A 23,347-nucleotide genomic window follows, 5' to 3' on the forward strand; every position below is an offset into this window, starting at 1 on the left:
CGGACTCAGTTGCGCCTGCGTTTTGTGCCTTCCCCGGCCTGAGCGGCTCAGGCAGCCAGGAGCTTGAAGGGCGCACTCTCCCCGGGTGCGGCGCGCCCTCTCCCCTCCGCGGCCCCAGCCTCAGTTTCTGCGTGCCAGCAGCTTGTGTTTGTTCTCAGGAGCTGGCCTCTAGCCTCGACCCTCCCCGGCGGCAGATGTCGACCATCCAGAATCTCAGGAAGTCTTTGGATAGAAACTGGAGGCCTGTTTGCAGTGTGGGAGGGGATGCCTCTCTGGGGCCGAGTTTGCCGCTTTCCCCTCCCCCCTGCCTCCTACCTCCTGCTGGGATGGGCCGGTCCGCCGCAGGCTAGCTCTTCTCTGGAGTTTCTCAGTCCCTTTGTTTTGTGAACGAACGGCCGGCAGTGTGTTCCGACCGGTTAATTTTCTCTCTTGCTATCCCACAGTTTAAAAAAGCTCCCTCCGATTGCTCTCAGGGCCTTCCGGCTGGTCCTTACCCTAAACAATGTCTCCCGCTCCTCTCCGTTCCCCCCCCCCCCCCCCCACTTGCTGGTGGCGGATGCGGGCGTCTGGGGTACTTTTCTGCTGGGAGTTGCTTTTAGGCACATAATCTGTGGGCCTTATTTAAGTTTTCCTCCCAGTTAGATTGCCCGCCAAGATTCGAAAACTTCCCCCAGACCAGCCAGTGCGAGGGTTTCCTGGTGTTTGGAAACTTCCTCTATTAAGACTCCCTTCCCGGGATGGGTCTCCGTCCCTAGCTCTTTTGTCTCTCTTTTTATCTTTTATATTTTTACCTCCTTTCGAAGACAATGGGTTGCTTTTCTGGGCGCCTGATGTCCTCTGCTAGAGATCAGAAGAGTTTTGTGAAATTTGCTCAGCATTCAAATGTTCTTTCGATGAATTTGTAGGGGAGAAAGGGGTCTCCCCATCCTATTCCTCTGCCATCTTGGCTCCTCCCCCTAGTTTGAGCATTCTTTGCATTGCCTTTCTTTGGGATTGGAATGAAAACGGACCTTTTCCAGTCCTGTGGCCACTGCTGAGTTTTCCAAATTTGCTGGCATATTGAGTGCAGCACTTTCACAGCATCATCTTTCAGGATTTGAAATAGCTCAACTGGAATTCCATAACCTCCACTAGCTTTGTTCGTAGTGATGCTTCCTAAGGCTCACTTGACTTCACATTCCAAGATGTCTGGCTCTAGGTGAGTGATCACACCATCATGATTATCTGGGTTGTGAAGATCTTTTCTGTACAGTTCTTCTGTGTATTCTTGCCACCTCTTCTTAATATCTTCTGCTTCTGTTAGGTCCATACCATTTCTGTCCTTTACTGTGCCCATCTTTCTTGCATGAAATGTTCCCTTGGTGTCTCTAATTTTCTTGAAGAGATCTCTAGTCTTTCCCATTCTGTTGTTTTCCTCTATTTCTTTGCATTGATCACTGAGGAAGGCTTTCTTATCTCTCCTGGCTATTCCTTGGAACTCTGCATTCAAATAGGAATATCTTTCCTTTTCTCCTTTGCTTTTAGCTTCTCTTCGTTTCACAGCTATTTGTAAGGCCTCTTCAGACAACCATTTTGCTTTTTTGCATTTCTTTTCCATGGGGATGGTCTTGATCCCTGTCTCCTGTACAATGTCATGAACCTCTCTCCATAGTCCATCAGGCTCTCTCTCTATCAGATCTAGTCCCTTAAATCTATTTCTCACTTCCACTGTATATTCATAAGGGATTTGATTTAGGTCATACCTGAATTGTCTAGTGGCTATCCCTACTCTCTTCAGTTTAAGTCTGAATTTGGCAATAAGGAGTTCATGATCTGAGCCACAGTCAGCTCCCGGTCTTGTTTTTGCTGACTGTATAGAGCTTCTCCATCTTTGGCTGCAAAGAATATAATCAGTCTGATTTTGGTGTTGACCATCTGGTGATATCCATGTGTAGAGTCTTCTCTTGTGTTGTTGGAAGAGGGTGTTGCTATGACCAGTGCGTTCTCTTGGCAAAACTCTATTATCCTTTGCCCTGCCTCATTCCGTACTCCAAGGCCAAATTTGCCTGTTACTCCAGGTGTTTCTTGACTTCCTACTTTTGCATTCCAGTCCCCTATAATGAAAAGGACATCTTTTTTGGGTGTTAGTTTTAAAAGGTCTTGTAGGTCTTCATAGAACCGTTCAACTTAGGCTTCTTCAGCATTACTGGTTGGGGCATAGGCTTGGATTACCGTGATATTGAATGGTTTGCCTTGGAAACAAACAGGGATCATTCTGTCGTTTTTGAGATTGCATCCAGGTACTGCATTTTGGACTCTTCTGTTGACTATGATGGCTACTCCATTTCTTCTAAGGGATTCCTGCCCACAGTAGTAGATATAATGGTCATCTGAGTTAAATTCACCCATTCCAGTCCATTTTAGTTCACTGATTCCTAGAATGTCGACATTCACTCTTGCCATCTCCTGCTTGACCACTTCCAATTTGCCTTGATTCATGGACCTAACATTCCAGGTTCCTATGCAATATTGCTCTTTACAGCATCGGACCTTGCTTCTATCACCAGTCCCATCCACAACTGGGTATTGTTTTCGATTTGACTCCATCCCTTCATTCTTTCTGGAGTTATTTCTCCACTGATCTCCAGTAGCATATTGGGCACCTACTGACCTGGGGAGTTCCTCTTTCAGTATTCTATCATTTTGCCTTCTCATACTGTTCATGGGGTTCTCAAGGCAAGAATACTGAAGTGGTTTGTCATTCCCTTCTCCAGTGGACCACATTCTGTCAGACCTCTCCACCATGACCCTACCGTCATGGGTGGCCCCACACGGCGTGGCTTAATTTCATTGAGTTAGGCAAGGCTGTGGTCCTGTGATCAAGTTGGCTAGTTTTCCGTGATTATGGATTTAGTGTGTCTGCCCTCTGACGCCCTCACGCAACACCTACCGTCTTACTTGGGTTTCTCTTACCTTGGACGAGGGGTATCTTTTCACGGCTGCTCCAGCAAAGCGCAGCCGCTGCTCCTTACCTTGGACGAGGGGTATCTTCTCACGGCCACCCTCCTGACCTTGAACGTGGGAGTAGCTCCTCTTGGCCCTCCTGCTCCCGCGCAGCAGCCACTCCTTGGAAGTGGGGTAGCTCCTCTCGGCAGCAAGCTTAAGCCACCTTAAATAGCAGATAGCAAGTCAATACTGAATATTTACCAGATCATATGGTTCTAAAATTGATCTTGGTCAGTTTTTTAGACACTTGGATTTAATTTGTAAGAGTTTACTTTTAAGCTAATTAAATATAGATTATACACAGGTTAACTTGTACATAAAGATTGAGGCAGAAACCTCACAGTTTTTCTGCTTGAGTTTTTCTGCCTTCTTTCCCCACCTTTTCCTTCAGTCTCAGGATCTATAGATGGAGTAGATAAGTGTTCTGGAGGGCTAGGGCACAGGCAGAAAGAGATGGCAAATCCTTTTCATGGAGACAGTTGAAGACGTCCCAGTTTTGTAAAAATACACTGGAAGGCAGGGGGCATTTACAGCGTGGAATGGAGCTCTGGTCACCCTTAACAAGAGGGAAAATTCCAACCAACATTCCACCACAGGCAAAGCCCAACATAAAAGGGAATGGTACCCTGCTATTGTCACAGTCAGTTCAATCGTTCAGTCATGTCCGACTGTTTGTGATCCCGTGGACTGCAGCATGCCAGGCTTCCCTCTCCATCACCAATTCCCAAGCCTGTTCAAACCCATGTTCATTGAGTCAGTGATGCCATCTAGTGATCTCATCCTCTGTTGTCCCCTTCTCCTCTAGCCTTCAGTCCTGCCCAGCATCAAGGTCTTATCCAATAAGTCAGTTCTTTGCATCAGATGGCCAAACTACTGGAGCTTCAGCCTTAGCATAGTCCTTCTAATGAATATTTAGGGTTAATTTCCTTTAAGAATGACTGGTTTGATCTTGCAGTCCAAGGGACTCTCAAGAGCCTTTTCCAATATCACAGTTCAAAAGAATCAATTCTTTGTTGCTCAGCCATCTTTATGGTCCAGCATTGACATCCATACATGACTACTGGAGAAACCATAGCTTTGACTAGACAGATCTTTGGTGGCAAAGTAGTGTCTCTGCTTTTTAATATGCTGTCTAGGTTGGTCATAGCTTTTCTTCCAAGGAGCAAGTGTCTTTTAATTTCATGGCTGCAGTCACCATCTGCAGTGATTTTGGAGCCGAAAAAAATAAAGTCTGTCACTGTTTCCATTGTTTCCCCATCGATTTGTCATGAAGTGATGGGACCAGATGCCATGATCTTAGCTTTTTCAATGTTGAGTAAGCCAGCTTCTTCACTCTCTTCTTTCACTTTCATCAGGAGGCTCTTTAGTTCTTCTTTGCTTTCTGCCATAAGGGTGGTGTCATCTGCCTATCTGAGGTTATTGATATTTCTCCCAGCAATCTTGATTCCAGCTTGTGATTCATCCAGTCCGGCATTTCACATGATGTACTCTGCATATAAGTTAAATAAGCAGGGTGACAATATACAGCCTTGATGTACTCCTTTCCCAATTTGGAATCAGTCTGTTGTTCCATGTCCAGTTTTAACTGTTGCTTCTTGACCTGCATACAGATTTCTCAGGAGGCAGGTAAGGTGGTGTGGTATTCTCATCTCTTTAAGAATTTTCCACAGTTTGTTGTGATCCACACAGTCAAAAGCTTTGGTGTAATCAATGAAGTAGAAGTAAATGTTTTTCTGGAATTCTCTTGCTTTTTCTGTGATCCAGTGTATGTTGGCAATTTGATCTCAGTTCCTCTGCCTTTTCTAAATCCAGCTTGAACATCTGGAAGTTCTCTATTCACATACTATTGAAGCCTAGCTTGTATTGTCACACGTGAGCCTTATTATTTGTCTCAACCAGTCAGTGCAAATACCGATGCACATTCATGCACACAACAAATATGGTCCCATAAACAAAAGATCAGACAAGGTGTAGCTCAAAGATTCCATTTCCACTCCCAAAGTAGCTTGCAATGAGCAGGTAGAATTTCCCATCATACAAAATGCCAGAGTGGTTCATCCCGAAACAATACATAGAAAAGTACAAAGGACAGATAATCTCTGTCCACACAGACAGAAAATCAGAGGAGGTACAGTTTAAAACTTCTAGAGAAAGGCTTCCAAACAGATTGGCTTGGCTATCGAAAGAAAACAAACCCAGAGATGCTCTATGGGGGTGCAGAGTGACTCAGTTCCCCCACAGGAGTGAGCCCAGAGTGCCTAGCACAGATGGAGTGGAGAGTGTTCCCAGCCTTTCCATTCCTGTGACAAAGCAATTCTAGTTGAAGAATAGAATAATAATTTAGGCCACCTCTCATTACTTTTAATAATGTGCATTGGTCAAACAATTATAGTAGGATCTCATTCTTCTAAGTGATAGATTCATTGCTATAGGTCAAACAGTATGCCAGAGTCTTCCCTGGGGGAGTGTCAGATAAAGTGGAAGAGGAAGCAATGGCCACAATGCGTGGCATAAAACAGCGTTGCATGCAGAACTGAAAGCAAAACCAAAATCCTCACCAGACAAACGGAAGCTGCACACACACAAAAAAACAAAGAGCCCTAGGCTCAAACTGACGTCCGAGTCCCACCACGCTGGTGGTGGCCTCGGTCAAAGCGGCATCTCACAACTGGGATGTTCTTGTAGAAAATGCCTAGACGGGAATGCAAGGTTCTCCAAACGGACCAGGTCTAGTGGCCTTGGTGTGCAAGCCTGGCAATTTACCAGAAGTGCTGGCAGAGGAGTTCTAAAGTCCCAGACGCTACTTTTCTGCTTCCTGATATTAATTACTTGATCTGGAAGTCAGGGTGGTCCAGACAGGAGAAGAGAGGAGTGTCCTCCAGACACACGCCTCACGGACACAGTCCTCTGAAACCAGAGTAAGTGACACTTGTCTTTTCTGTGTTGTTAGTTACTAGTGAGGGTACTGTTGTTGGCACGTGGACAGGGTAGACTGTAGTCCTCCCGTTGCAGGACATGACTCGTTTACCTGTCTGTCTCGTCAGAGGTGGGGAATTCTTCAAGGGCCAGTCAGATGTCTAAGGACCCAGTGATGTTTCTGAAAGGCAACAAATTGTATAGCAATACTGAGGATGCATGGGTTTATACAACTGGATGCTCAGACGTAAACTAGGGTGTTCTTTTTGTTTTGGGGGAGATTATCTTTCTGCTAAAAACAGGATGTTTTCTTTTACAATGGTTTCTGGTGAGTGATTAAGAAAGTCATCCCAGTGTTAAGGTACTTTCTGTGGACAGTTATTCAAGACACTAACAATGGTCAAATTTCCCCATGGAAACAAAGGCCAAATGTGCTGTAAGAAGCAATTTTAGCAAAAATGGTAATATTAATCAGAGAAACAATTGCAGGTTCAAAGATGATTTGATACAGAAGCAGTTTGTGAAGAGGACTAGACACAAGGATACTCAGAATTAGGACTGTGTGCTGTCTTAGGAGGAGGTAGGATCTCACCCCCCAGAAGGTAGGCACCCATTCATGTGACTTCCTGGGGGAGCATCCATTCTGTTCTAAAGAAGAGGGAGGTCAGAATTTTGTTCTGAAGATGCAGTAACATGGGGGACTACTTGGAGGTATCTACTTCAGCCTTTCCTCCAGTAGATCTGGAAGGTCCCATACTTTCAGGATTAGAAATCCCCAGAAGTTTGCACAGCCGACCACCAGGCTCTCTGCCCCTCACTGACCCTTAAGTCCCCACTCTGGCTCCAGGACAACTCTAGGCTATTCAGTCTGAAGGGCATGGATGCACTGGTAAGTGTTTATCAGCTAATTCTCACGAGAAAAGTGCCCTGATTCCTAGTGTTGGCCAATTCCCATGTGTAAATATTCCCATTCTGGTTGACTTCAAGTCACCAGCATGCTGGATGCAGAACAGCTGCACACAGCTGGCTCTGATGAGCCAGAAGAAGCCAGCTCCTGCACCCCGCCAGGCCTGGGTGTCTTCCACCACCACAGACGGCCCTTTGTCTGTCCAGAGGCTTCACCAACTCCCAGGATAAAGGATGCTGGCACTGGACCACTGGGGCAACGGCCTGAGGCAGACGTTAGTAGCAGGCTGCAGATGGACTGGCACATGGCATGGCATGCTCCTTGGGTGTTGCCTCCAGGGCCTCACTCCGGTCCATCTCCCTTTAGGGACAGCATGCCCAGGAGCTGTTTCTGGTGCCCAAGAAGTGGGGAAATAGTGATCTGGCTTGGAAGTGGGAGTGGGTGTGAAGGTGACTCTGTTCAAATGGCCCCTGACAGTGCTGACGTGGTTTACCTCCAGTTCAGTTCAGACACTGAGTTGTGTCCAACTCTTTGCCACCCCGTGGACTGAAGTATGCCATGAGTCCCTGTCCATCATCAACTCCTGGAGCTTGCTAAAACTCAGGTCCATTGAGTTAGTGATGCCATCCAACCATCTCACTCTGTCGTCCCCTTCTCCTCCTGTCTTCAATCTTTCCCAGCATCAGGGTCTTTTCCAATGAGTTAGCTCTTCGTGTCAGATGGCCGAAGTATTGGAGCTTCAGCTTCAGCATCAGTCCTTCCAATGAATATTCAGGAGTGATTTCCTTTAGGATGGACTGGTTTGATCTCCTTGTAGTCCAAGGAACTCTCAAGAGTCCTCTCCAACACCACAGTTTGAAAGAATCAATCCTTCGGTGCTCAGCTTTCTTTATAGTCCAACTCTCACATCCATACATGACTACTGGAAAAACCATAGCTTTGACTAGACAGACCTTTGTTGGCAAAGTAATGTCTCTGCTTTTTAATATGCTGTCTAGGTTGGTTATAGCTTTTCTTCCAAGGAGCAAGTGTCTTTTAATTTCATGGCTGCAATCACCATCTGCAGTGATTTTGGAGCCGAAAAAAATAAAGTCTGACACTGTTTCCATTGTTTCGCCATCATTTGTCATGAAGTGATGGGACCAGATGCCATGATCTTAGCTCTTTCAGTGTTGAGTTTTAAGCCAACCTTTTCATTCTCCTCTTTCACTTTCATTAAGAGGCTCCTTAGTTCCTCTTCACTTTCTGCCATAAGGGTGGTATCATCTGCATATCTGAGGTTATTGATATTTCTCTTGGCAATCTTGATTCCAGCTTGAGCTTCATCCAGCCCAGCATTTCACATGATGTACCCTGCATATAAGTAAATAAGCAGGGTGACAATATAGAGCCTTGACGTACTCCTTTCCCAATTTGGAGTTAGTTCGTTGATCCATGTCCAGTTCTAACTGTTGCTTCTGGACCTGCATACAGATTTCTCATGAGGCAGGTCAGGTGGTCTGGTATTCCCGTCTCTCTAAGAATTTTCCAGAGTGCATTGTGATCCACACAGTCAAAGGCTTTGTTTGGCATAGTCAATAAAGCAGAAATAGCTGTTTTTCTGGAACTCTTTTGCTTTTTCTATTATCCAATAGATGTTAGCAATTTGATCTCAGTTCCTCTGCCTTTTCTAAATGCAGCTTGAACACCTGGAATTTCTCATTTCATGTACTGTTGAAGTAGATGAACCAAGAAGCACCTTTGCCAGAATTCCAGAAACGGGGCTCACAGGCTCAGCCTTCCACCCCTTGCCGTCCGTGCTGCCACTGCTGACAGTGAGCCTGAGAACCCACCCACCGAGAAGTGCTGACTGCCCCACGGAGCTGTCTGCACTGGCAGCGGCAGCAGAAATCAGAGATTGCCAACGCAGCTTGTTTAGTGACGGCAGCCTGGGTTTCTCTGGGAAGAGACTTGACCGGGTGTATGCAAGTTCAGAGATGGGAGAGCAAGCCATAGGGACGGATTTGATGGGACAGGACCGCCCCCACAGTCACGGGGACCAACATTACCCCCTGTGCTTTAATCTCACAATGCCACTGCAGAAACATGAATTCTGTGAGCAGGAAACGTTCATTAAGCACTGTGGAAGGAGGAGCACTGGAGTCTGAAGATTTTAGATGGAAATTATGCTGCAGGTACCACTTACTTTACTAATTGATGTTTAGGTCAAATCAGTTAGATTGATGGCAGAATTTTGGAAATTTCACAGTGCAGTGCAGATGGAAAGGACTGTCAATATCCATCACTCTCAAGCAGAATTCATTTTCCAGATTAACTACAGACAGACCTGTAGGGAGTGTGATACATTGACCAGAATAGGATTGAAACCTGGGACATTCCTGGTGGTGCTGGGCCTCGGAGAAGGACACCTGCAGGGAAGGAGGTCCCCTAATATTTACTGAGGACCTGACAATTTCCAGGTGAAAGGTCAGACATTGCATAACAATAGTCCTGCAAACGAAGGATTAGTTTCCCTAGGTACAGAGAGGAACTGAGGTTCAAAGAGGTAGGTAAGCTTATCTGATATCACTGAACCAGCAGGTTAGATGAAAGACTTCCTCCCTTCGGGAAGTTCTTCAATAAGTGATTGTAAAGAATGGAAAAGAGTGCTAAAAAAGAAGGAGCTGGGGATGTTCTACAAAGCCAGGCTATCTAGCGGTTTTTGTTTGCTTTTGTTTTGAGGCAAACCTAGTTAAAAATATCTAAAAACTTAGGAGAATACTGACCTGTGTTCGGTCACTTTGTGACACTCCATGTGTTGAAGCTATTCTGAGCCATTCTTTCCCCAGAGCCCCATCTTCTCCTTACCAGGTCACTAAACTCCTCCCGGACTGTTCCTAACTCCTCCTCACGGCTGTCTCAGGAGGCCTTCAGAGTACCCGGGTCAGCCCGGGGGATGGGTTGGCCTCCTAGGCTCTCCCTACGGCAGCACTGTTGGTGATTTTCACATCGCAGTACATCCTTGGCCCTGGCTACCTAATGACAGTGATGTCCCCAGTGTCTATGACGCCCGAACAAACATTCACATTGACCTGCCCCCACGGCACTCTATCACCCCTGGCTGAGAATCTGCCAGAAAGATCTGTCAGCAAGTTTCTGACTCTCAGCCAGAACTGTTTTCCTTCCCGGCCTCCTCTGGGGACCCCACAGTGCAGAGTCACTGCTCTGAGACTGGGGAGGAGGGGCAGGGGGTTTCAGGAACGGGCCTGAACACCTGGGTCTGAGCTCCGGCTCTTGCTCTCAGCAGCTTTGTGTCCTGACTGCCCCCGACGTGTGCGCCTTCAGCTCTAAAACAGGGAATGACCGTGGTACCCATTCAAGGGCTGCTTAACACTGAGTCCAACGCCGAGTCCACGGGAAGCTCTCAGGAAGCCTTGGTCGGGAACATGCGTGAGGCCTCCCCTTGTCCCCCCTGCCTGCGCTCTCCCTCCTCTGGACGTCCCCTTCAGAGCACTCACTGCCAGAGCACTCGAGTTAGCGACGTGTGCACGCCGTGTTTGTTCGTGTGGTAGACTCCGGGTTGCATCAAGTCCAGAGGACCTGGGTCTCCCTTGCCCCACAGGGCGTGTACACAGTCGGCACTCGTAAACAGTTGTCCAGGGGTGAAGGATTTGTACTCACTGCCTTGTTTTTGTTGTCCAGAGCCCACTGCCTTTAACAGCAGATACACACAGAAACCTTTCCCTTGACCCGTGGCAGAAGCCAGGATGGAAACTTCAATCACCGCAAAGGACCATGACGTGACCATAGAATACGACCATGGAGACCAGACCCTGCATCACACGGTAGAAGAGAGGACCTTTGGGGCCCAGCTGCTGCCCGCCTTGTACTCGGCGGTGTTTGTCATAGGCCTGATCGGCAACATCCAGATGTTGCTGGTCCTCGTGAAATACAAGAGGCTCAAAAAGGTATCTGACATCTACCTCCTCAATCTGGCCATTTCTGACCTCACCTTCCTCTTCACGTTGCCCTTCTGGATCGACTACAAGGTGAAGGATGACTGGGTTTTCGGTGACGCCGTGTGCAAGTTGCTCTCTGGGCTGTTCTTTGTGGGCTTGTACAGTGAGATCTTCTTCATCATGCTGCTGACCATTTACAGGTCCGTGTTGCCTAGCTACATCTGCATCCCCCAGAGGGTTCGTACCCCCACCTTTGGTGTCATCACCACCAGTGTCACCTGGGTCTTGGCCATCTTGGCTTCTATCCCTGGCTTCTACTTTTCTAAGGCCCAGTCATGGTTCACCCACTACACCTGCAGTCTTCATTTTCCTCCTGAAAGCCTCAGAAGGTGGAGGCAGTTACTGGCTCTGAAACTGAACATCTTGGGGCTGATACTGCCTCTATTGGTCATGATCATCTGCTACAGACCGATTATAAAGATTCTGTTCAGAAGACGAAATGAGAAGGCCAAGGCCACTGTGCGTCAGATTTTTGTCATCATGATCACCTTCTTTCTCTTTTGGACACCCTACAATCTGACTGTGTTTGTTTCTGCTTTCCAAGATTCCCTGTGTGAGCACTGCAGCCAGCTGGACTTGGCCATTGAAGTGACAGAGGTGATTGCATATGCGCACTGCTGCGTCAACCCCATAGTCTATGTCTCTTCCCCCGGAAAGTACCGCTGGGTTCTATGGGACTTGCTCTGTCAGCTGACTATATTTCGCTGCTTCCTCCACAAGGAGGCAGGAGAGGGTTCACTCCATGTCCATTTCACAGGCAAGGAAGAAAGATGTTCTGTGGTCCATCCAGGACCCAACAACCTTCACCAGCCAAGATGCTGACTGGGGAGGAGGCAACTTGGGTCTCCCAGCCAGATTCTGACTCCTGACCTGGAATTGTAGCCACATGGGGTTGAGGGAGCTCCAAGGTGTTCCAGACAAAAATCACTGTTAGGGTTTGATTTTTCTCCATGAAATTCTGTTTGGTGGGAAATGAGATGAATAGATGAGATGGTGGAAATGAATAAATGAAGTCGGACATCCCAGAAGACTGGGTCAAAGGATGACAGAGAAGGGCTTGGTACCAAAGAGAAGTTCAGATTGTTGAACAGTAAGATTTGTAAACTAGTCATTGAGCATCTGCTACCCTCACCCCCATGACCAGTGATCTTGGAAATAGGGATTTTCATAGTTGCCTCCACTCTGAGCAGAGAAGCCAAGCAGGAACTGGCAGCCACCTCTCACCTCCCCAGCCCCACTCCCAGGGCAACATTTAGGCTCTTGGAAACCCTGAGGAATCTAGAACTCCTGATGGAAGAACTTGACACCTAATAGGAAATAGGATTGGGGAACTGCTGTTGGCAGTGAAGCTAAGAAAGCCCTTGGATGGAATTTTTATAGTCACTAAAATCAACAAATGCAGGCAGCGGGCTAGACACAGACAAAATGTATAAACTGCTATACTTCTTGAAATTGCCATGGAACAGAGGTAGTCATTACTTCCTTTTACCATTCCTGTCTTTTGAATATTTTTCAGAATTTCCCTTCCTTCTCAGTTGAGAGATGCAGCAGTAATTTCTGACAGCTTTACTGCAGAAATTATTACCAGGCAAAAGGGGATAGGGTTGATTTTCTCCCTCTGGACCTCCATTCAGACCTTATAGTTGTATGGATCAGAGTTCTGGCTGCCACCTTGGACTGATCAGCAGGACAGTGACCTGGTGTGCAGAGTTTGAGGCTGGCAGGGAGGGCAACATCTACCAGGAAGGCTGGGACTCTGTCAGTGTAGGAAGTCAAGGACCACTTGACTCAAAGAAATTCATTTACCCTAAAGGTCCTTAATATCTCAGCTCTCACCTGAATTGAGATAGGACCTCTTATCCGTCATGCCTTTCTTCCTTTTTCCCTTAGATGTACATTTCTCTAAAAATGATTTTCCCAGTTAAAAAAGTTGTTTCCAGTAAAAGCTGAAAAACACAAAAGGAGAAAAAACGAACTTCAGAATTATTCATAATCCCCTATGCAGAGGCAGCACTGTACATTCTTTGATGGGTTAATATTTTCTTTTAGTTTTCCCTCTTCTGTACATGTTTATGTTTACAAATAAGATGAACTTCAACTGTAGTTACTCTTCTGCTGTTGTTTTTTTAAGTAGCAGTATGTGGGGGATCACTTTCCCAGGCAATAAGTCATTTCAAAGCATTGGTTTTGGGCCCAGCACTGAGTTCTTCCACCGTAAGATACCATAATTCACTCTGGGTAAATGACCTACCTAGACATATTTTTCCAAGAAAACATACAGATTTCCCAGAAATATATGAATAAGTGCTCAACATCACTGATCATCCTGGAAATGTAAGTCAGAACCAGAGTAGGATATCACCTCATACCTGTGAAAATGTCTATTTTGAAATAAGAGATTTTAAGAGTTGTGAGGATGTAGGGCAAAGGGAACCCTTGTGTACTATTGGTGGGAATGTAAATGGGTGTAGTCACTGTGGAAACCAGTATGGAGTCTCCTTAAGAAATTAAAAATAGAGCTACTATATGACCTAGCAATTCCACTTCTTTGTATGTAGTATACCCAAATGAAATCAAGTCATTATCTCAATGAAATGTCTATTCTCCCATGTTTATTGCAGCATTACTCGCAATAGTCTAGGTATGAAAACAACCCAGGTGTCAATGGACAAATGAATGGGAAAAATTGAATGACCAAGGCAAAAGTCCTATTCTAAGGTTTTTAATGTGTATTATTTTTTTGCCCCCTCCCCATTTTTATTGTGGTAGAATACACTCAAAATGGTCCCTTCACTTCATGGCAAATAGATGGAGAAACAGTGGCTGACTTTATTTTTGGGGGCTCCAAAATCACTGCAGATGGTGATTGCAGCCATGAAATTTAAAGATGCTTACTCCTTGGAAGGAAAGTTATGACCAACCTAGACAATATATTAAAAAGCAGAGACATTACTTTGTCAACAAAGGCCCATCTAGTCAAGGCTATGGTTTTTCCAGTGGTCATGTGAGAGTTGGACTATAAAGAAAGCTGAGCACCAAAGAATTGATGCTTTTGAACTGTGGTGTTGGAGAAGACTCTTGAGAGTCCCTTGGACTGCTAGGAGATCCAACCAATCCATCCTAAAGGAGATCAGTCCTGGGTGTTCATTGGAAGGACTGATGCTCAAGCTGAAACTCCAATACTTTGGCCACCTGATGCGAAGAGCTGACTCATTTGAAAAGACCCAGATTCTGGGAAAGATTGAGGACAGGAGGAGAAGAGGACAGCAGAGGATGAGATGGTTGGATGGCATCACCGACTCAATGATCATGAGTTTGGGTAAACTCCAGGAGTTGGTGATGGACAGGGAGGCCTGGTGTGCTGCGGTTCGTGGGGTCGCAAAGAGTCAGACATGACTGAGCGACTGAACTGAGTGTCTGTTATTACAGTGTTGGCCTTTCCTATGGGCCAGCTGATCTCTGAGAATTATGCTCACAGAGGATTCTTATTAGAAATGTGACTTCCAGGGGCCTGTGTAGACTCTGAAAGGGCATTGGTGACTCTGGGAGATCTTGGTCAGATTCATCAAGCACATCGGGGATTTCTCCTGGGGTTTTTCTGGTATCAGGAACATTCTGTCTTCTAGGCTGTAACCCCACATTAACACTTCATTGGTTAAATTAACTCATTTGTCCTTGCAGTCTCCTGTGATCCAAGCATTAACATCAGAGGGGACACCAAGTCTGACACCTTCATCCTCCACTCAGGGATCATCGTGTTATCTAATACAGCATTCCAGCAGAGGGTGTGATGTGCAAGCCCTCAGGGCCTCTCGGACACTGTTTGGAAAGCACTCTTGGAGATTCACAGGACATTACAGTCTGAGAAATCCTCAGTGAGGAACAGGTTTAAACGTGTTTAACATTGCATTCTGCCAATGTAGTTTTAAAGTAGAAAAAACTTTTATTTTCTCAAATAACACCTGTTATTATCCCTCAAAGATGCTTGCTCCTTGGAAGAAAAGCTATGACCAACCCAAACAGCATATTCAAAAGCAGAGACATTACTTTGCCAACAAAGGTCCGTCTAGTGAAAGCTATGGTTTTTGCAGTAGTGATGTATGGATGTGAGAGTTGGACTATAAAGAAAGCTGAATACCAAAGAATTGATGCTTTGAACTGTTGTGTTGGAGAAGACTCTTGAGAGTCCATTGGACTGTAAGGAGATCAAACCAGTCAATCCTGAAGGAAATCAGCCCTGAATATTCATTGGAAAGACTGATGCTGAAGCTGAAGCTGAAGCTGAAGCTCCAATACTTTGGCCACCTATTGCAAAGAACTAACTCATTAGAAAAGACCCTGATGATGGGAAAGATTGAAGGCAGGAGAAGGGGATGACAGAGGATGAGATGGTCGGATGGCATCACCGACTTGATGGACATGAGTTTGAGTAAGCTGTGGGAGTTGGTGGTGGACAGGGAAGCCTGGTGTGCTGCAATTCATGGGTTCACAGAGTTGGACACAACTGAGCGACTGAACTGAACTGATCATCCCTCAAGACTAGGGCTGGGTTGGAGAACACCAGGGGTGTTGGTCTGGTGATCGGTCAGCACATGGACAAAGCAAGTACAGTTGCCAGCTGCCCGCGGTCCGTCTTGTCCTTTTGACAGCAGTCTCCATATCAACCCCTTAAGGTTGGTGAGGATGCTGGTGTTACCCCATGTGATAGATGAGGAGACTGAGATTCATGAAGGGACTTGGCAGACACCACAGGTCAAAGGACAGAGCTGGGCTCCACCCCAGAATTTATTTATTTATTTTTCAAAGATTTTTTTCTGATTTGGACTATTTTTAAAATTCATTTTATTTTTTATTGAAACAGTGGATTTACAGCATTGTGTTAGTTTCAGGTGCACAAGAAAGTGATTCAGTTATTCATATGTGTATTTTTTCATATTCTTTTCCATTATAGATTATGACAGGATATTGAATAAATTCCCTGTGCTATACAGTAGGACTTGTGTATCTATTTTATATGTATTTGTGTATATCCAATTTTTTGAAGTTACCCTGTAAGCTTTAATTTTCAAATTTGTTTTTAATTGGAGAATAATTGCTCTACAATGTTGTGTTGATTTCTGCTGTACAACAACGTGAATCACCTATAAGTATACATATATCCCCTCCGTCTTGAACCTTCCTCCCACCTACCCCCATCTCACCCTTTTAGGTTGTCACAGACCACCAGGTTGAGGTATCTGTATCACACAGCAACGTCCCACTAGCCATCTCTTTCACACATGGTCGTCTGTTTCAATGTTACTCTCTCAATTTGTCCCACCCTCTCTTTCCTCCGCTGTGTCCACAGTTCTGGGTCTGTATACCTCCCCTGAAAATAGGTTCATCAGTACCATTTTTATAGATTCCATGTATATGCATTATTATGTGTTGTTGTGGTTGTTTAGTCACTAAATCATGTCTGACTCCTTTGGGACACCTTGGATTGTAGCCTGCCAGGTTCCTCTCTGTCTATGGGATTTCCCAGGCAAAAATACCGGAATGGGTTGTCATTTTCTACTTCAGGGGATCTTCCAGACCCAGGGATGGAACCTATGTCTCTCATGTCTCTTGTATTGACAAGCTAATTCTTTACCACTGTACCACCTGGGAAGCCCTAGTTTTCATATGCATTTCTTTAATAATGGGTGATGTTGAGCATCTTTTCATTTGTTTATTGGTCATCTGTTTGGCTTTGGAGAAATGTGTGTTTAGATCTTTTGCCCATTTTTTGATTGGATTGTGTGTGTTTCTGACTTTGACCTGCATGTGCTATTTTTATTTTTTGGAGATTAATCCTTTGTTATTTGCTTCAATTGCAATTATATTCTTTCATTTTGAGGGTTGTCTTTTCATCTTGTTTATAGTTTGCTTTGCTCTGCAAAAGAGTTTAATTAGGTCCCATTTATTTATTTTTGTTTTTATTTCCATTACTCTAGGAGGTAGGTCCAAGAGGATCTTACTGCAATTTATGTCAATGAGTATTCTGCCTGTGTTTTCCTCTAAGAGTTTTATAGTTTCTGGCCTTGAATTTAGGTCTTTGATCCATTTCATCTGTAATCAGTGAGAGTTTTACTTCTTCTTTTCAAATCTTGATTCCTTTTATTTCTTTTGCTGTATGATGTGAAGAGGTGTTCCAATTTCATTACTTACATGAAGCTATCCAGTGTTCCCAGCAAAGTGCTTATTGAAGAGGTTGTCTTTTCTCCACTGTATATTCTTGCCTCCTTTGCCAAAGATAAGGTGCCCATGGGTGCATGGTTTTATCTCTGGGCTTTCTATCTTGTTCCATCGATCTGTATTTTTTGTTTTTCGTGCCAGTACCATACTCTCTTGACTACTGTAGCTTTGTAGTATAGTCTGAAGTCAGGAAGGTTGATTCCTCCAGCTCCCTTTTTTCTTTCTGAAGATTAGCTTTGACTAATAGCTTTGGCTATTCAGGGACTTTTGTGTTTCCATTCAAATTATAAAGTTTTTTGTTCTAGCTCTGTGAAAAATGCCACTGGTAATTGGATAGGGATTGCCTTGAATCTGTAGAATTTTTGGAGTAGTATAGTCATTTTCACAATATTGATTCTTCCAATTGAAGAACATGATATATAGCTGCTTCTGTTTGTGTTGTCTTTGAGGTCTTTCATCAGTGTCTCATAGTTTGCTGCATACAGGTCTTTTGTCTCCTTAGGTAGATTTATTCCTAGGTATTTTATTCTTTTTGTTGCAATGGTGAATGGGATTGTTTCCTTAATTTCTCTTTCTAATTTTTTGTTGTTAGTGTATAGGAATGCAAAGTATTTCTGTGTATTGATTTTGTATGCTGTTGGTTTACTAAATTCATTGATTAGCTCTAATAATTTTCTGATGGTATCTTTATGGGTGTTCTATGTATAGTATGTCATCTGCAAACAGTGAGAGTTTTACTTCTTTTCAAATCTGGATTCCTTTTATTTCTTTTCCCTCTGTGATTGCCATGGCTAGGACTGCCAAAGCTGGTTCTTTGAGATGATAAACAACATTGACAAACCATTAGGCAGAGTCACCAAGAATAAAAGGAAGACAACTCAATAAAATGAAAAACAAAAAGGAGAGATTGCAACAGGCAATGCAGAAATACAAAGGATCATAAGAGATTATGAACAACTATATGCCAATAAAAATGGAAAACCTGGAAGAAATTAGCAAATTCTTAGGAAAGTACAACGTTCCAAGACTGAGCCAGGAAGAAATAAGAAATTATGAAACAGACCAGTCACAGGCACTGAAATCAAAACTGTGATCAAAAATCTCCCACAAAAACAAAAGCCAAGGGCCAGACGGCTTCATGGGTGAACTCTATCATATGTTTAGAGACGAGCTAAAACCTGTCCTTCTCAAACTCTTCCGAAAAATTTCAGAGGAAGGAACAGTCTGAAACTCATTCTACAAAGCCACTATCACCCTGATACCAACACCAGACAAAGATATAACAAGAAAAGAAAATTACACCAATATCACTGATGAACGTAGATGCAGAAATCCTCAACAAAATACTAACAAACAGAATCCAACGACACATTAAAGTAATCATACACCATGATCAAGTAGGGTTTATCCCAGGGATGCAAGGATTCTTCAATCTATGCAGTCAGTCAGTGTGATACACCATATTAACAAATTGAAAAATAAACATCATATGATAATCTCAATGAAAAAAGTGAAGGTGTTAGTCGCTCTATTGTGTCTGACTGTTTGCAACCTCATGGACTGTATAGCCAGCCAGTCTCCTCTGTAGATGCATAAGAAGTTTTTGACAACAATTGACACCCATTTATGATAAAAAAAAAACAAAAACTCTTCAGAAAATGAACATGAAAGGAACCTGTCTCAACATAATAAAGGTCATATATGACAAACTCACTACAAACATCATTCTCAGTGGTGAAAACCTAAAAACATTTTTTTCTATAATCAAGAACAAAAACAAAGTTTCCACTTTTACCACTATTATTCAACATAGTTTTGGAAGTCCTAGTCACGGCAGTCAATGGATCCTTTTTTGAGTATGCCCAAAGTACATTGAATTGAGGTTGAAAGTTTCCCCTCTGCCCAGTCAAGAATATATTTTTGAGTTACTTCAAAGGGCCCCCAAGTGGGTCCCACACGTGTCCACAAGTCAGTCTGTTAGCTGCTGTTACCACAGCGCTTCTGCCGCTGCCTCGGCCTGCCCCCACTCAGTCTGCCTGAGAAGCCTCTTGCTAGCATCAGTGAAGCCTTCACTACTGGGCTTTATCGTGAGGGTGCCAGCCCTCTGGGTCCCAGGGCTGGGCCAGGTAACTCACAGACAATTCTGAGCCTACAGCCTACAAGTCTTCAGACCTGCAAGGATCTCACAGTCTCTAATGAAAGCAGCTTAGTCCTCCAGCATCAGGGCTCAGATGCAATTCAGGGAGCCAGACAGGGAAGAGAGACCGCATCACCCTCCAGCCTCCTTTTCTCTCCTCCTCACCACCCCTGAGTCAATTAAATTTATTCTCTGTCCTCCCTTACAAAATAAAGGCGCTTGTGATCATAAGCCAATGACAGCAAACATTCGATGAGGCAGCCAGAGAGATGATTAAGTATTTCATGTGTTAGCAGTATCTGGGTGCAAAAGTCAAACAGCCCAAGTGCCCTGTCCCATAGTTGCTGTAGCTCATTAGCCCATGTCCTGTGGACATTGTGATCTTCAGGGCACAGAGATCGTTATGTCTGGAGTCTCAGTTAAAAGTCACATTGGGCTGTTCCTGGATTATCCGCCAAAAGCTAAAAGAGAAAGCCATCCTCCTGGGTGATTTGGCATTCTCCTTGGCAGTCTAGAATAAGGTACCTCCCAGAGCCTCTACATTCCCCATCTTTAGAGAAGGCATGACCTCTCTGGCATCAGACACAGCTGTGGACTCCTCCCTGCCCACTCCTCCTCCAGGCTTTCACCAACAGATTAGTATGGTGGAGTCCCATTCCTGTGGTATCCTAGTCTTCCTCTCCACTGTGATTATAAAAACATTCATTAGAGAATAATTTATTCCTCAGGTCCATTAATGAAGTCCGGATTCTGTTTGTTTTATACAGACAGACAGATGTGCAGTTCTTTGTGCTACTTTTAGATGAGCAATACGATTTGCAGGGAATTTTCCTGAGTCCACACAACTCAGTTTTGCATGTTATCTTCCGCTACTTCCATGGAAAAAGAAAAAGTTTAATCACTCAGCACCCTATGCAGTCTAGAAGACATAATACTGAAGGAATTTGCAAGCCTGCACTGCCAGTCAACGTGCCTACATCAGATAAACCATCTTCTCTCATTCTAAAACAGGGAAGGTGGCTCCAGAAGCAATCTGCTCTCTGACCTCCTCACACGTGTCTCACGTCTCATACCTGGAGCAGTTGGAGCAAAGACCATAAATCTAAAGAGTAATAATAGTAGGCGAAATACTTAATCGTTGGTCCTCCCCAAGACTTCTACCTTCTGTATATTCACATAAATTGCCTTTACCCCCAGCTCTGGATTATGCCCAAAGCTTATTGCTAATGATTCTTTGCACGTGGACAGTTTGCTATATTTTACAGCATTTATATAAATTGGCAATTTTTGCTCATTTCATGAACTATGAGATGCAGGTAATGGGATTGGTATTAATAGTATCTGCATTTTACAGATGAAGCAAATGAGAAATCAAGAGTTTGCCAAGGTCTCCCAGCGAGTGGGAATAACTCTGGTTGATCATAATCATTTATCTTCTATGATCATGTTTAATCTGGAAACATATCCTATTTTTAAATTTGGTTATTTTGAGTTATGTAGACGTACCATTACATTCTAGATGGTTATTCAATACATTATGTTACTTTACCATTTACCAAGATGTAAGAATACATCAATGCCTTTAATTTGTCAGCCCTGTCTGAATTTTAGCCAATGATTTGTGCAAGAAATGTGAACCAGGAAACAGCATTCTAGGTTTCTTCTGTAAATACTGATGAATTTTAGTCATAGAAATGACGGGGAGGTACTCACATAACTGAAATAAAGTACACCGGAGCTTGATAGAGTGTAAGAACGACTTGAATAAAGGTTGAGTCACCTGCTACTAGGCCCAGCTCTGTCATTAACTCACTTTCATGCCCACCTCCTTTCCTTATTCAGATAATAAAAGAGGAAAATCCAATTCAATAAGTATTTATCAGGCAGGGGCTTACTGTGGGCAGTGAACATATGACATTTAATTTAAACCTCACTGCAGTCCAAACATCCCATTTTACAGAAAAGGGGGCCAGTGTCAGGGAAATAAGAAAGGGGCAAGGCAAGATCATGTTCCTTTTCGTGTACAAAGCCCTGCTTGCTGTTAAGAAACCTGTGAAGATGAAAGAGATAGAGTTCCTCTCCTCAAAGTGCTTTCAAAATAGCAAAAGTGAACAGACGCACAGTCAGTGAGCAGGGAGGTGCCAGTTAGTAAGGAGAAGCAGGCCCTGCAGGAAATGGTGCTGAGGGCAAGGGAAGCACGTCAGAGGGAGAAATCACTTCTGCCTCTCCGTGGGGGTAGGTGAGGGTCAGGTGCTGATTTATCATAAGAATAGATTTTAATGTGTATATCTAAGGGAGATTATGAGTTTTAACAAGAAAAGATGCAGCAGTAAGACGTTCTGGGAGCAGGTAGCATCCATAAGACACAGTGATGATAAAACTCAGGGTGTGTGTAGGACTTAGCTAGCAGGTTGGTGTGGGTGGAACACAAGCCCTGGTGACTCAGAGTGTCCCCTCCGGACCTGCTCCATCGCTGTTAGCAGGGAGCTCCCTAGAAATGCAGGCTGTCAGGTCCCACTCCAAATGGATTGCGGTCTGCACAGGTGATTCATGTGCAGAAGGAATAAAGGCAAGTCACACAGAAAGGAAGCTTCTGATCAGATCCATAGAAATGGCAGAATGTATTGATTTGGTAAGGCCTCGGAGAGAGACAGGGGGTCCGGTCTGCTCTGCCTTCAGCTGCATCACTGTGCAGCTGTGGGACCTCTGGTAAAGTTACTTCAACTTTATTTAAGTTACCTGTGGCCTCATAAGATTTTTTTAATGGACTTTATTTTTTAGAGCAGTTGCAAGTTCACTGCAAAACCCAGGGGAAAGGACAGAGAGTACCCTTCCCGTTCACCCGCTACCCCCACACACCCTCACCCTCCCCTATTGTCATCTTCCCCCAAACAGTGTCACAGCTGATGAACCTACTGCAGTGATTCATCATCACCCAAAGTCCCTAGTTTATAGTAGGGTATACTTTTGGTGTTGTACAGTCTAATGAATTTAGATAAATGAGTAATAGTATGTGTCCATCACAATGGTATCATTTTCATAACCCTAAAAATCACCCTTAGAAAGGTGCTCTGCCTTTTCATTTTTTCTCCCTAATCCCTGGCAACTGCTGATCTTTTTACTGTCTCCTTTTAGTTTTGCCTTTTTCAGAAAGTCATGCTTTGGAATCATACAGTATGTACCCTTGCCAGATTGGCTTCTTTCGCATAGTAATATGTATTTAAGCTTCTTTTCATGGCCTGGATAGCATTTATTTTCAGTGCTGAATAATATGTCATTGTCTGGATGTATCACAGTCTGTTTATTCATTCATCCACTGAAGGGCATCTCAGTTTCTTCCATGTTTGGCAGTTGTAAATAACACTGCTCTAAAAATCTGGGTACAAGTTTTTTTTTTTTTTTTTTCAGTTTTCATACTTTTTATTGAAGTATAGTTGATTTACAATGTTATGTTAATTTCTGCTATACAGCAAAGTGATTGAGTTATATACACATTCTTTTTTAAAATATCCTTCTCCATTATGGTTTGTCACAGAACACTGAGTATAGTTCTCAGTGGTATAGAGTGAAAGTGAAAGTCACTCAGTCATGTCCGACTCTGTGGACTATACAGTCGATGGAATTCTCCAGGCCAGAATACTGGAGTGGGTAACTTTTCCCTTCTCCAGGGGATCTTCCCAACCCAGGAATCGAACTGGGGTCTCCTGCATTGCAGGCAGTTCTTTACCAACTGAGCCATCAGGGAAGCCCTGTGCCATAGAGTAGTACCTTGTTTATGCGCTCTATATGTAAAAGCTTATATCTGCCAACCCAACCTTCCACTCCATCCCTCTTTCAAACCCCTCTACCTTGGCAACCACCAGTCTGTTCTCTGTGTCTGTGATTCTGTTTCTGTTTCACAGATAGGCTCATTTGTATTGTATTTTAGATTACACATCTAAAATGTGATTGAACGAGGGACAGAACCCAGGTTCCTTGCATTGTCTTCAGATTCTTAACCGTTGGACCACCAGCGAGCCCACTACCAGCTTTCTCATCTTTGCTTTTAATATACAGAAAATCCTTCTTACTCAAGCTACTTATGATTTACAACAGTTTGCTAGTTTATATCTGTGGGTAAAGTTATCATATTTTTCTTTTCTCTCTGTCTGGTTCCTCTAGAAATCAGAGACCCTTTGGTTCTAAGCA

General features: G+C 44.1%; 2 protein-coding genes across 2 annotated transcripts in view; both read left to right on the forward strand.

The window, feature by feature from the left end:
• Positions 1-23,347, forward strand: part of XCR1 (X-C motif chemokine receptor 1) — a 315,914-nt gene that overhangs the window by 193,304 nt on the left and 99,263 nt on the right. The window lies entirely within an intron of this gene.
• On the forward strand, positions 5,581-12,987 carry LOC122683220 (C-C chemokine receptor type 1-like). Its single transcript, XM_043886835.1, has 2 exons — positions 5,581-5,903; positions 10,490-12,987. The coding sequence occupies exon 2, from the start codon at positions 10,555-10,557 to the stop codon at positions 11,626-11,628; it is 1,074 nt and encodes a 357-aa protein (XP_043742770.1). The 5' UTR covers positions 5,581-5,903; positions 10,490-10,554; the 3' UTR covers positions 11,629-12,987.

The sequence above is a fragment of the Cervus elaphus genome, chromosome 24, assembly GCF_910594005.1.
Source record: "Cervus elaphus chromosome 24, mCerEla1.1, whole genome shotgun sequence".
NCBI classification, from domain to species: domain Eukaryota; kingdom Metazoa; phylum Chordata; class Mammalia; order Artiodactyla; family Cervidae; genus Cervus; species Cervus elaphus.

What these genes read in the sequence shown, in the direction of transcription:
- LOC122683220 (XM_043886835.1), top strand. Translation starts at nt 10,555, where the DNA reads ATGGAAACTTCAATCACCGCAAAGGACCATGACGTGACCATAGAATAC.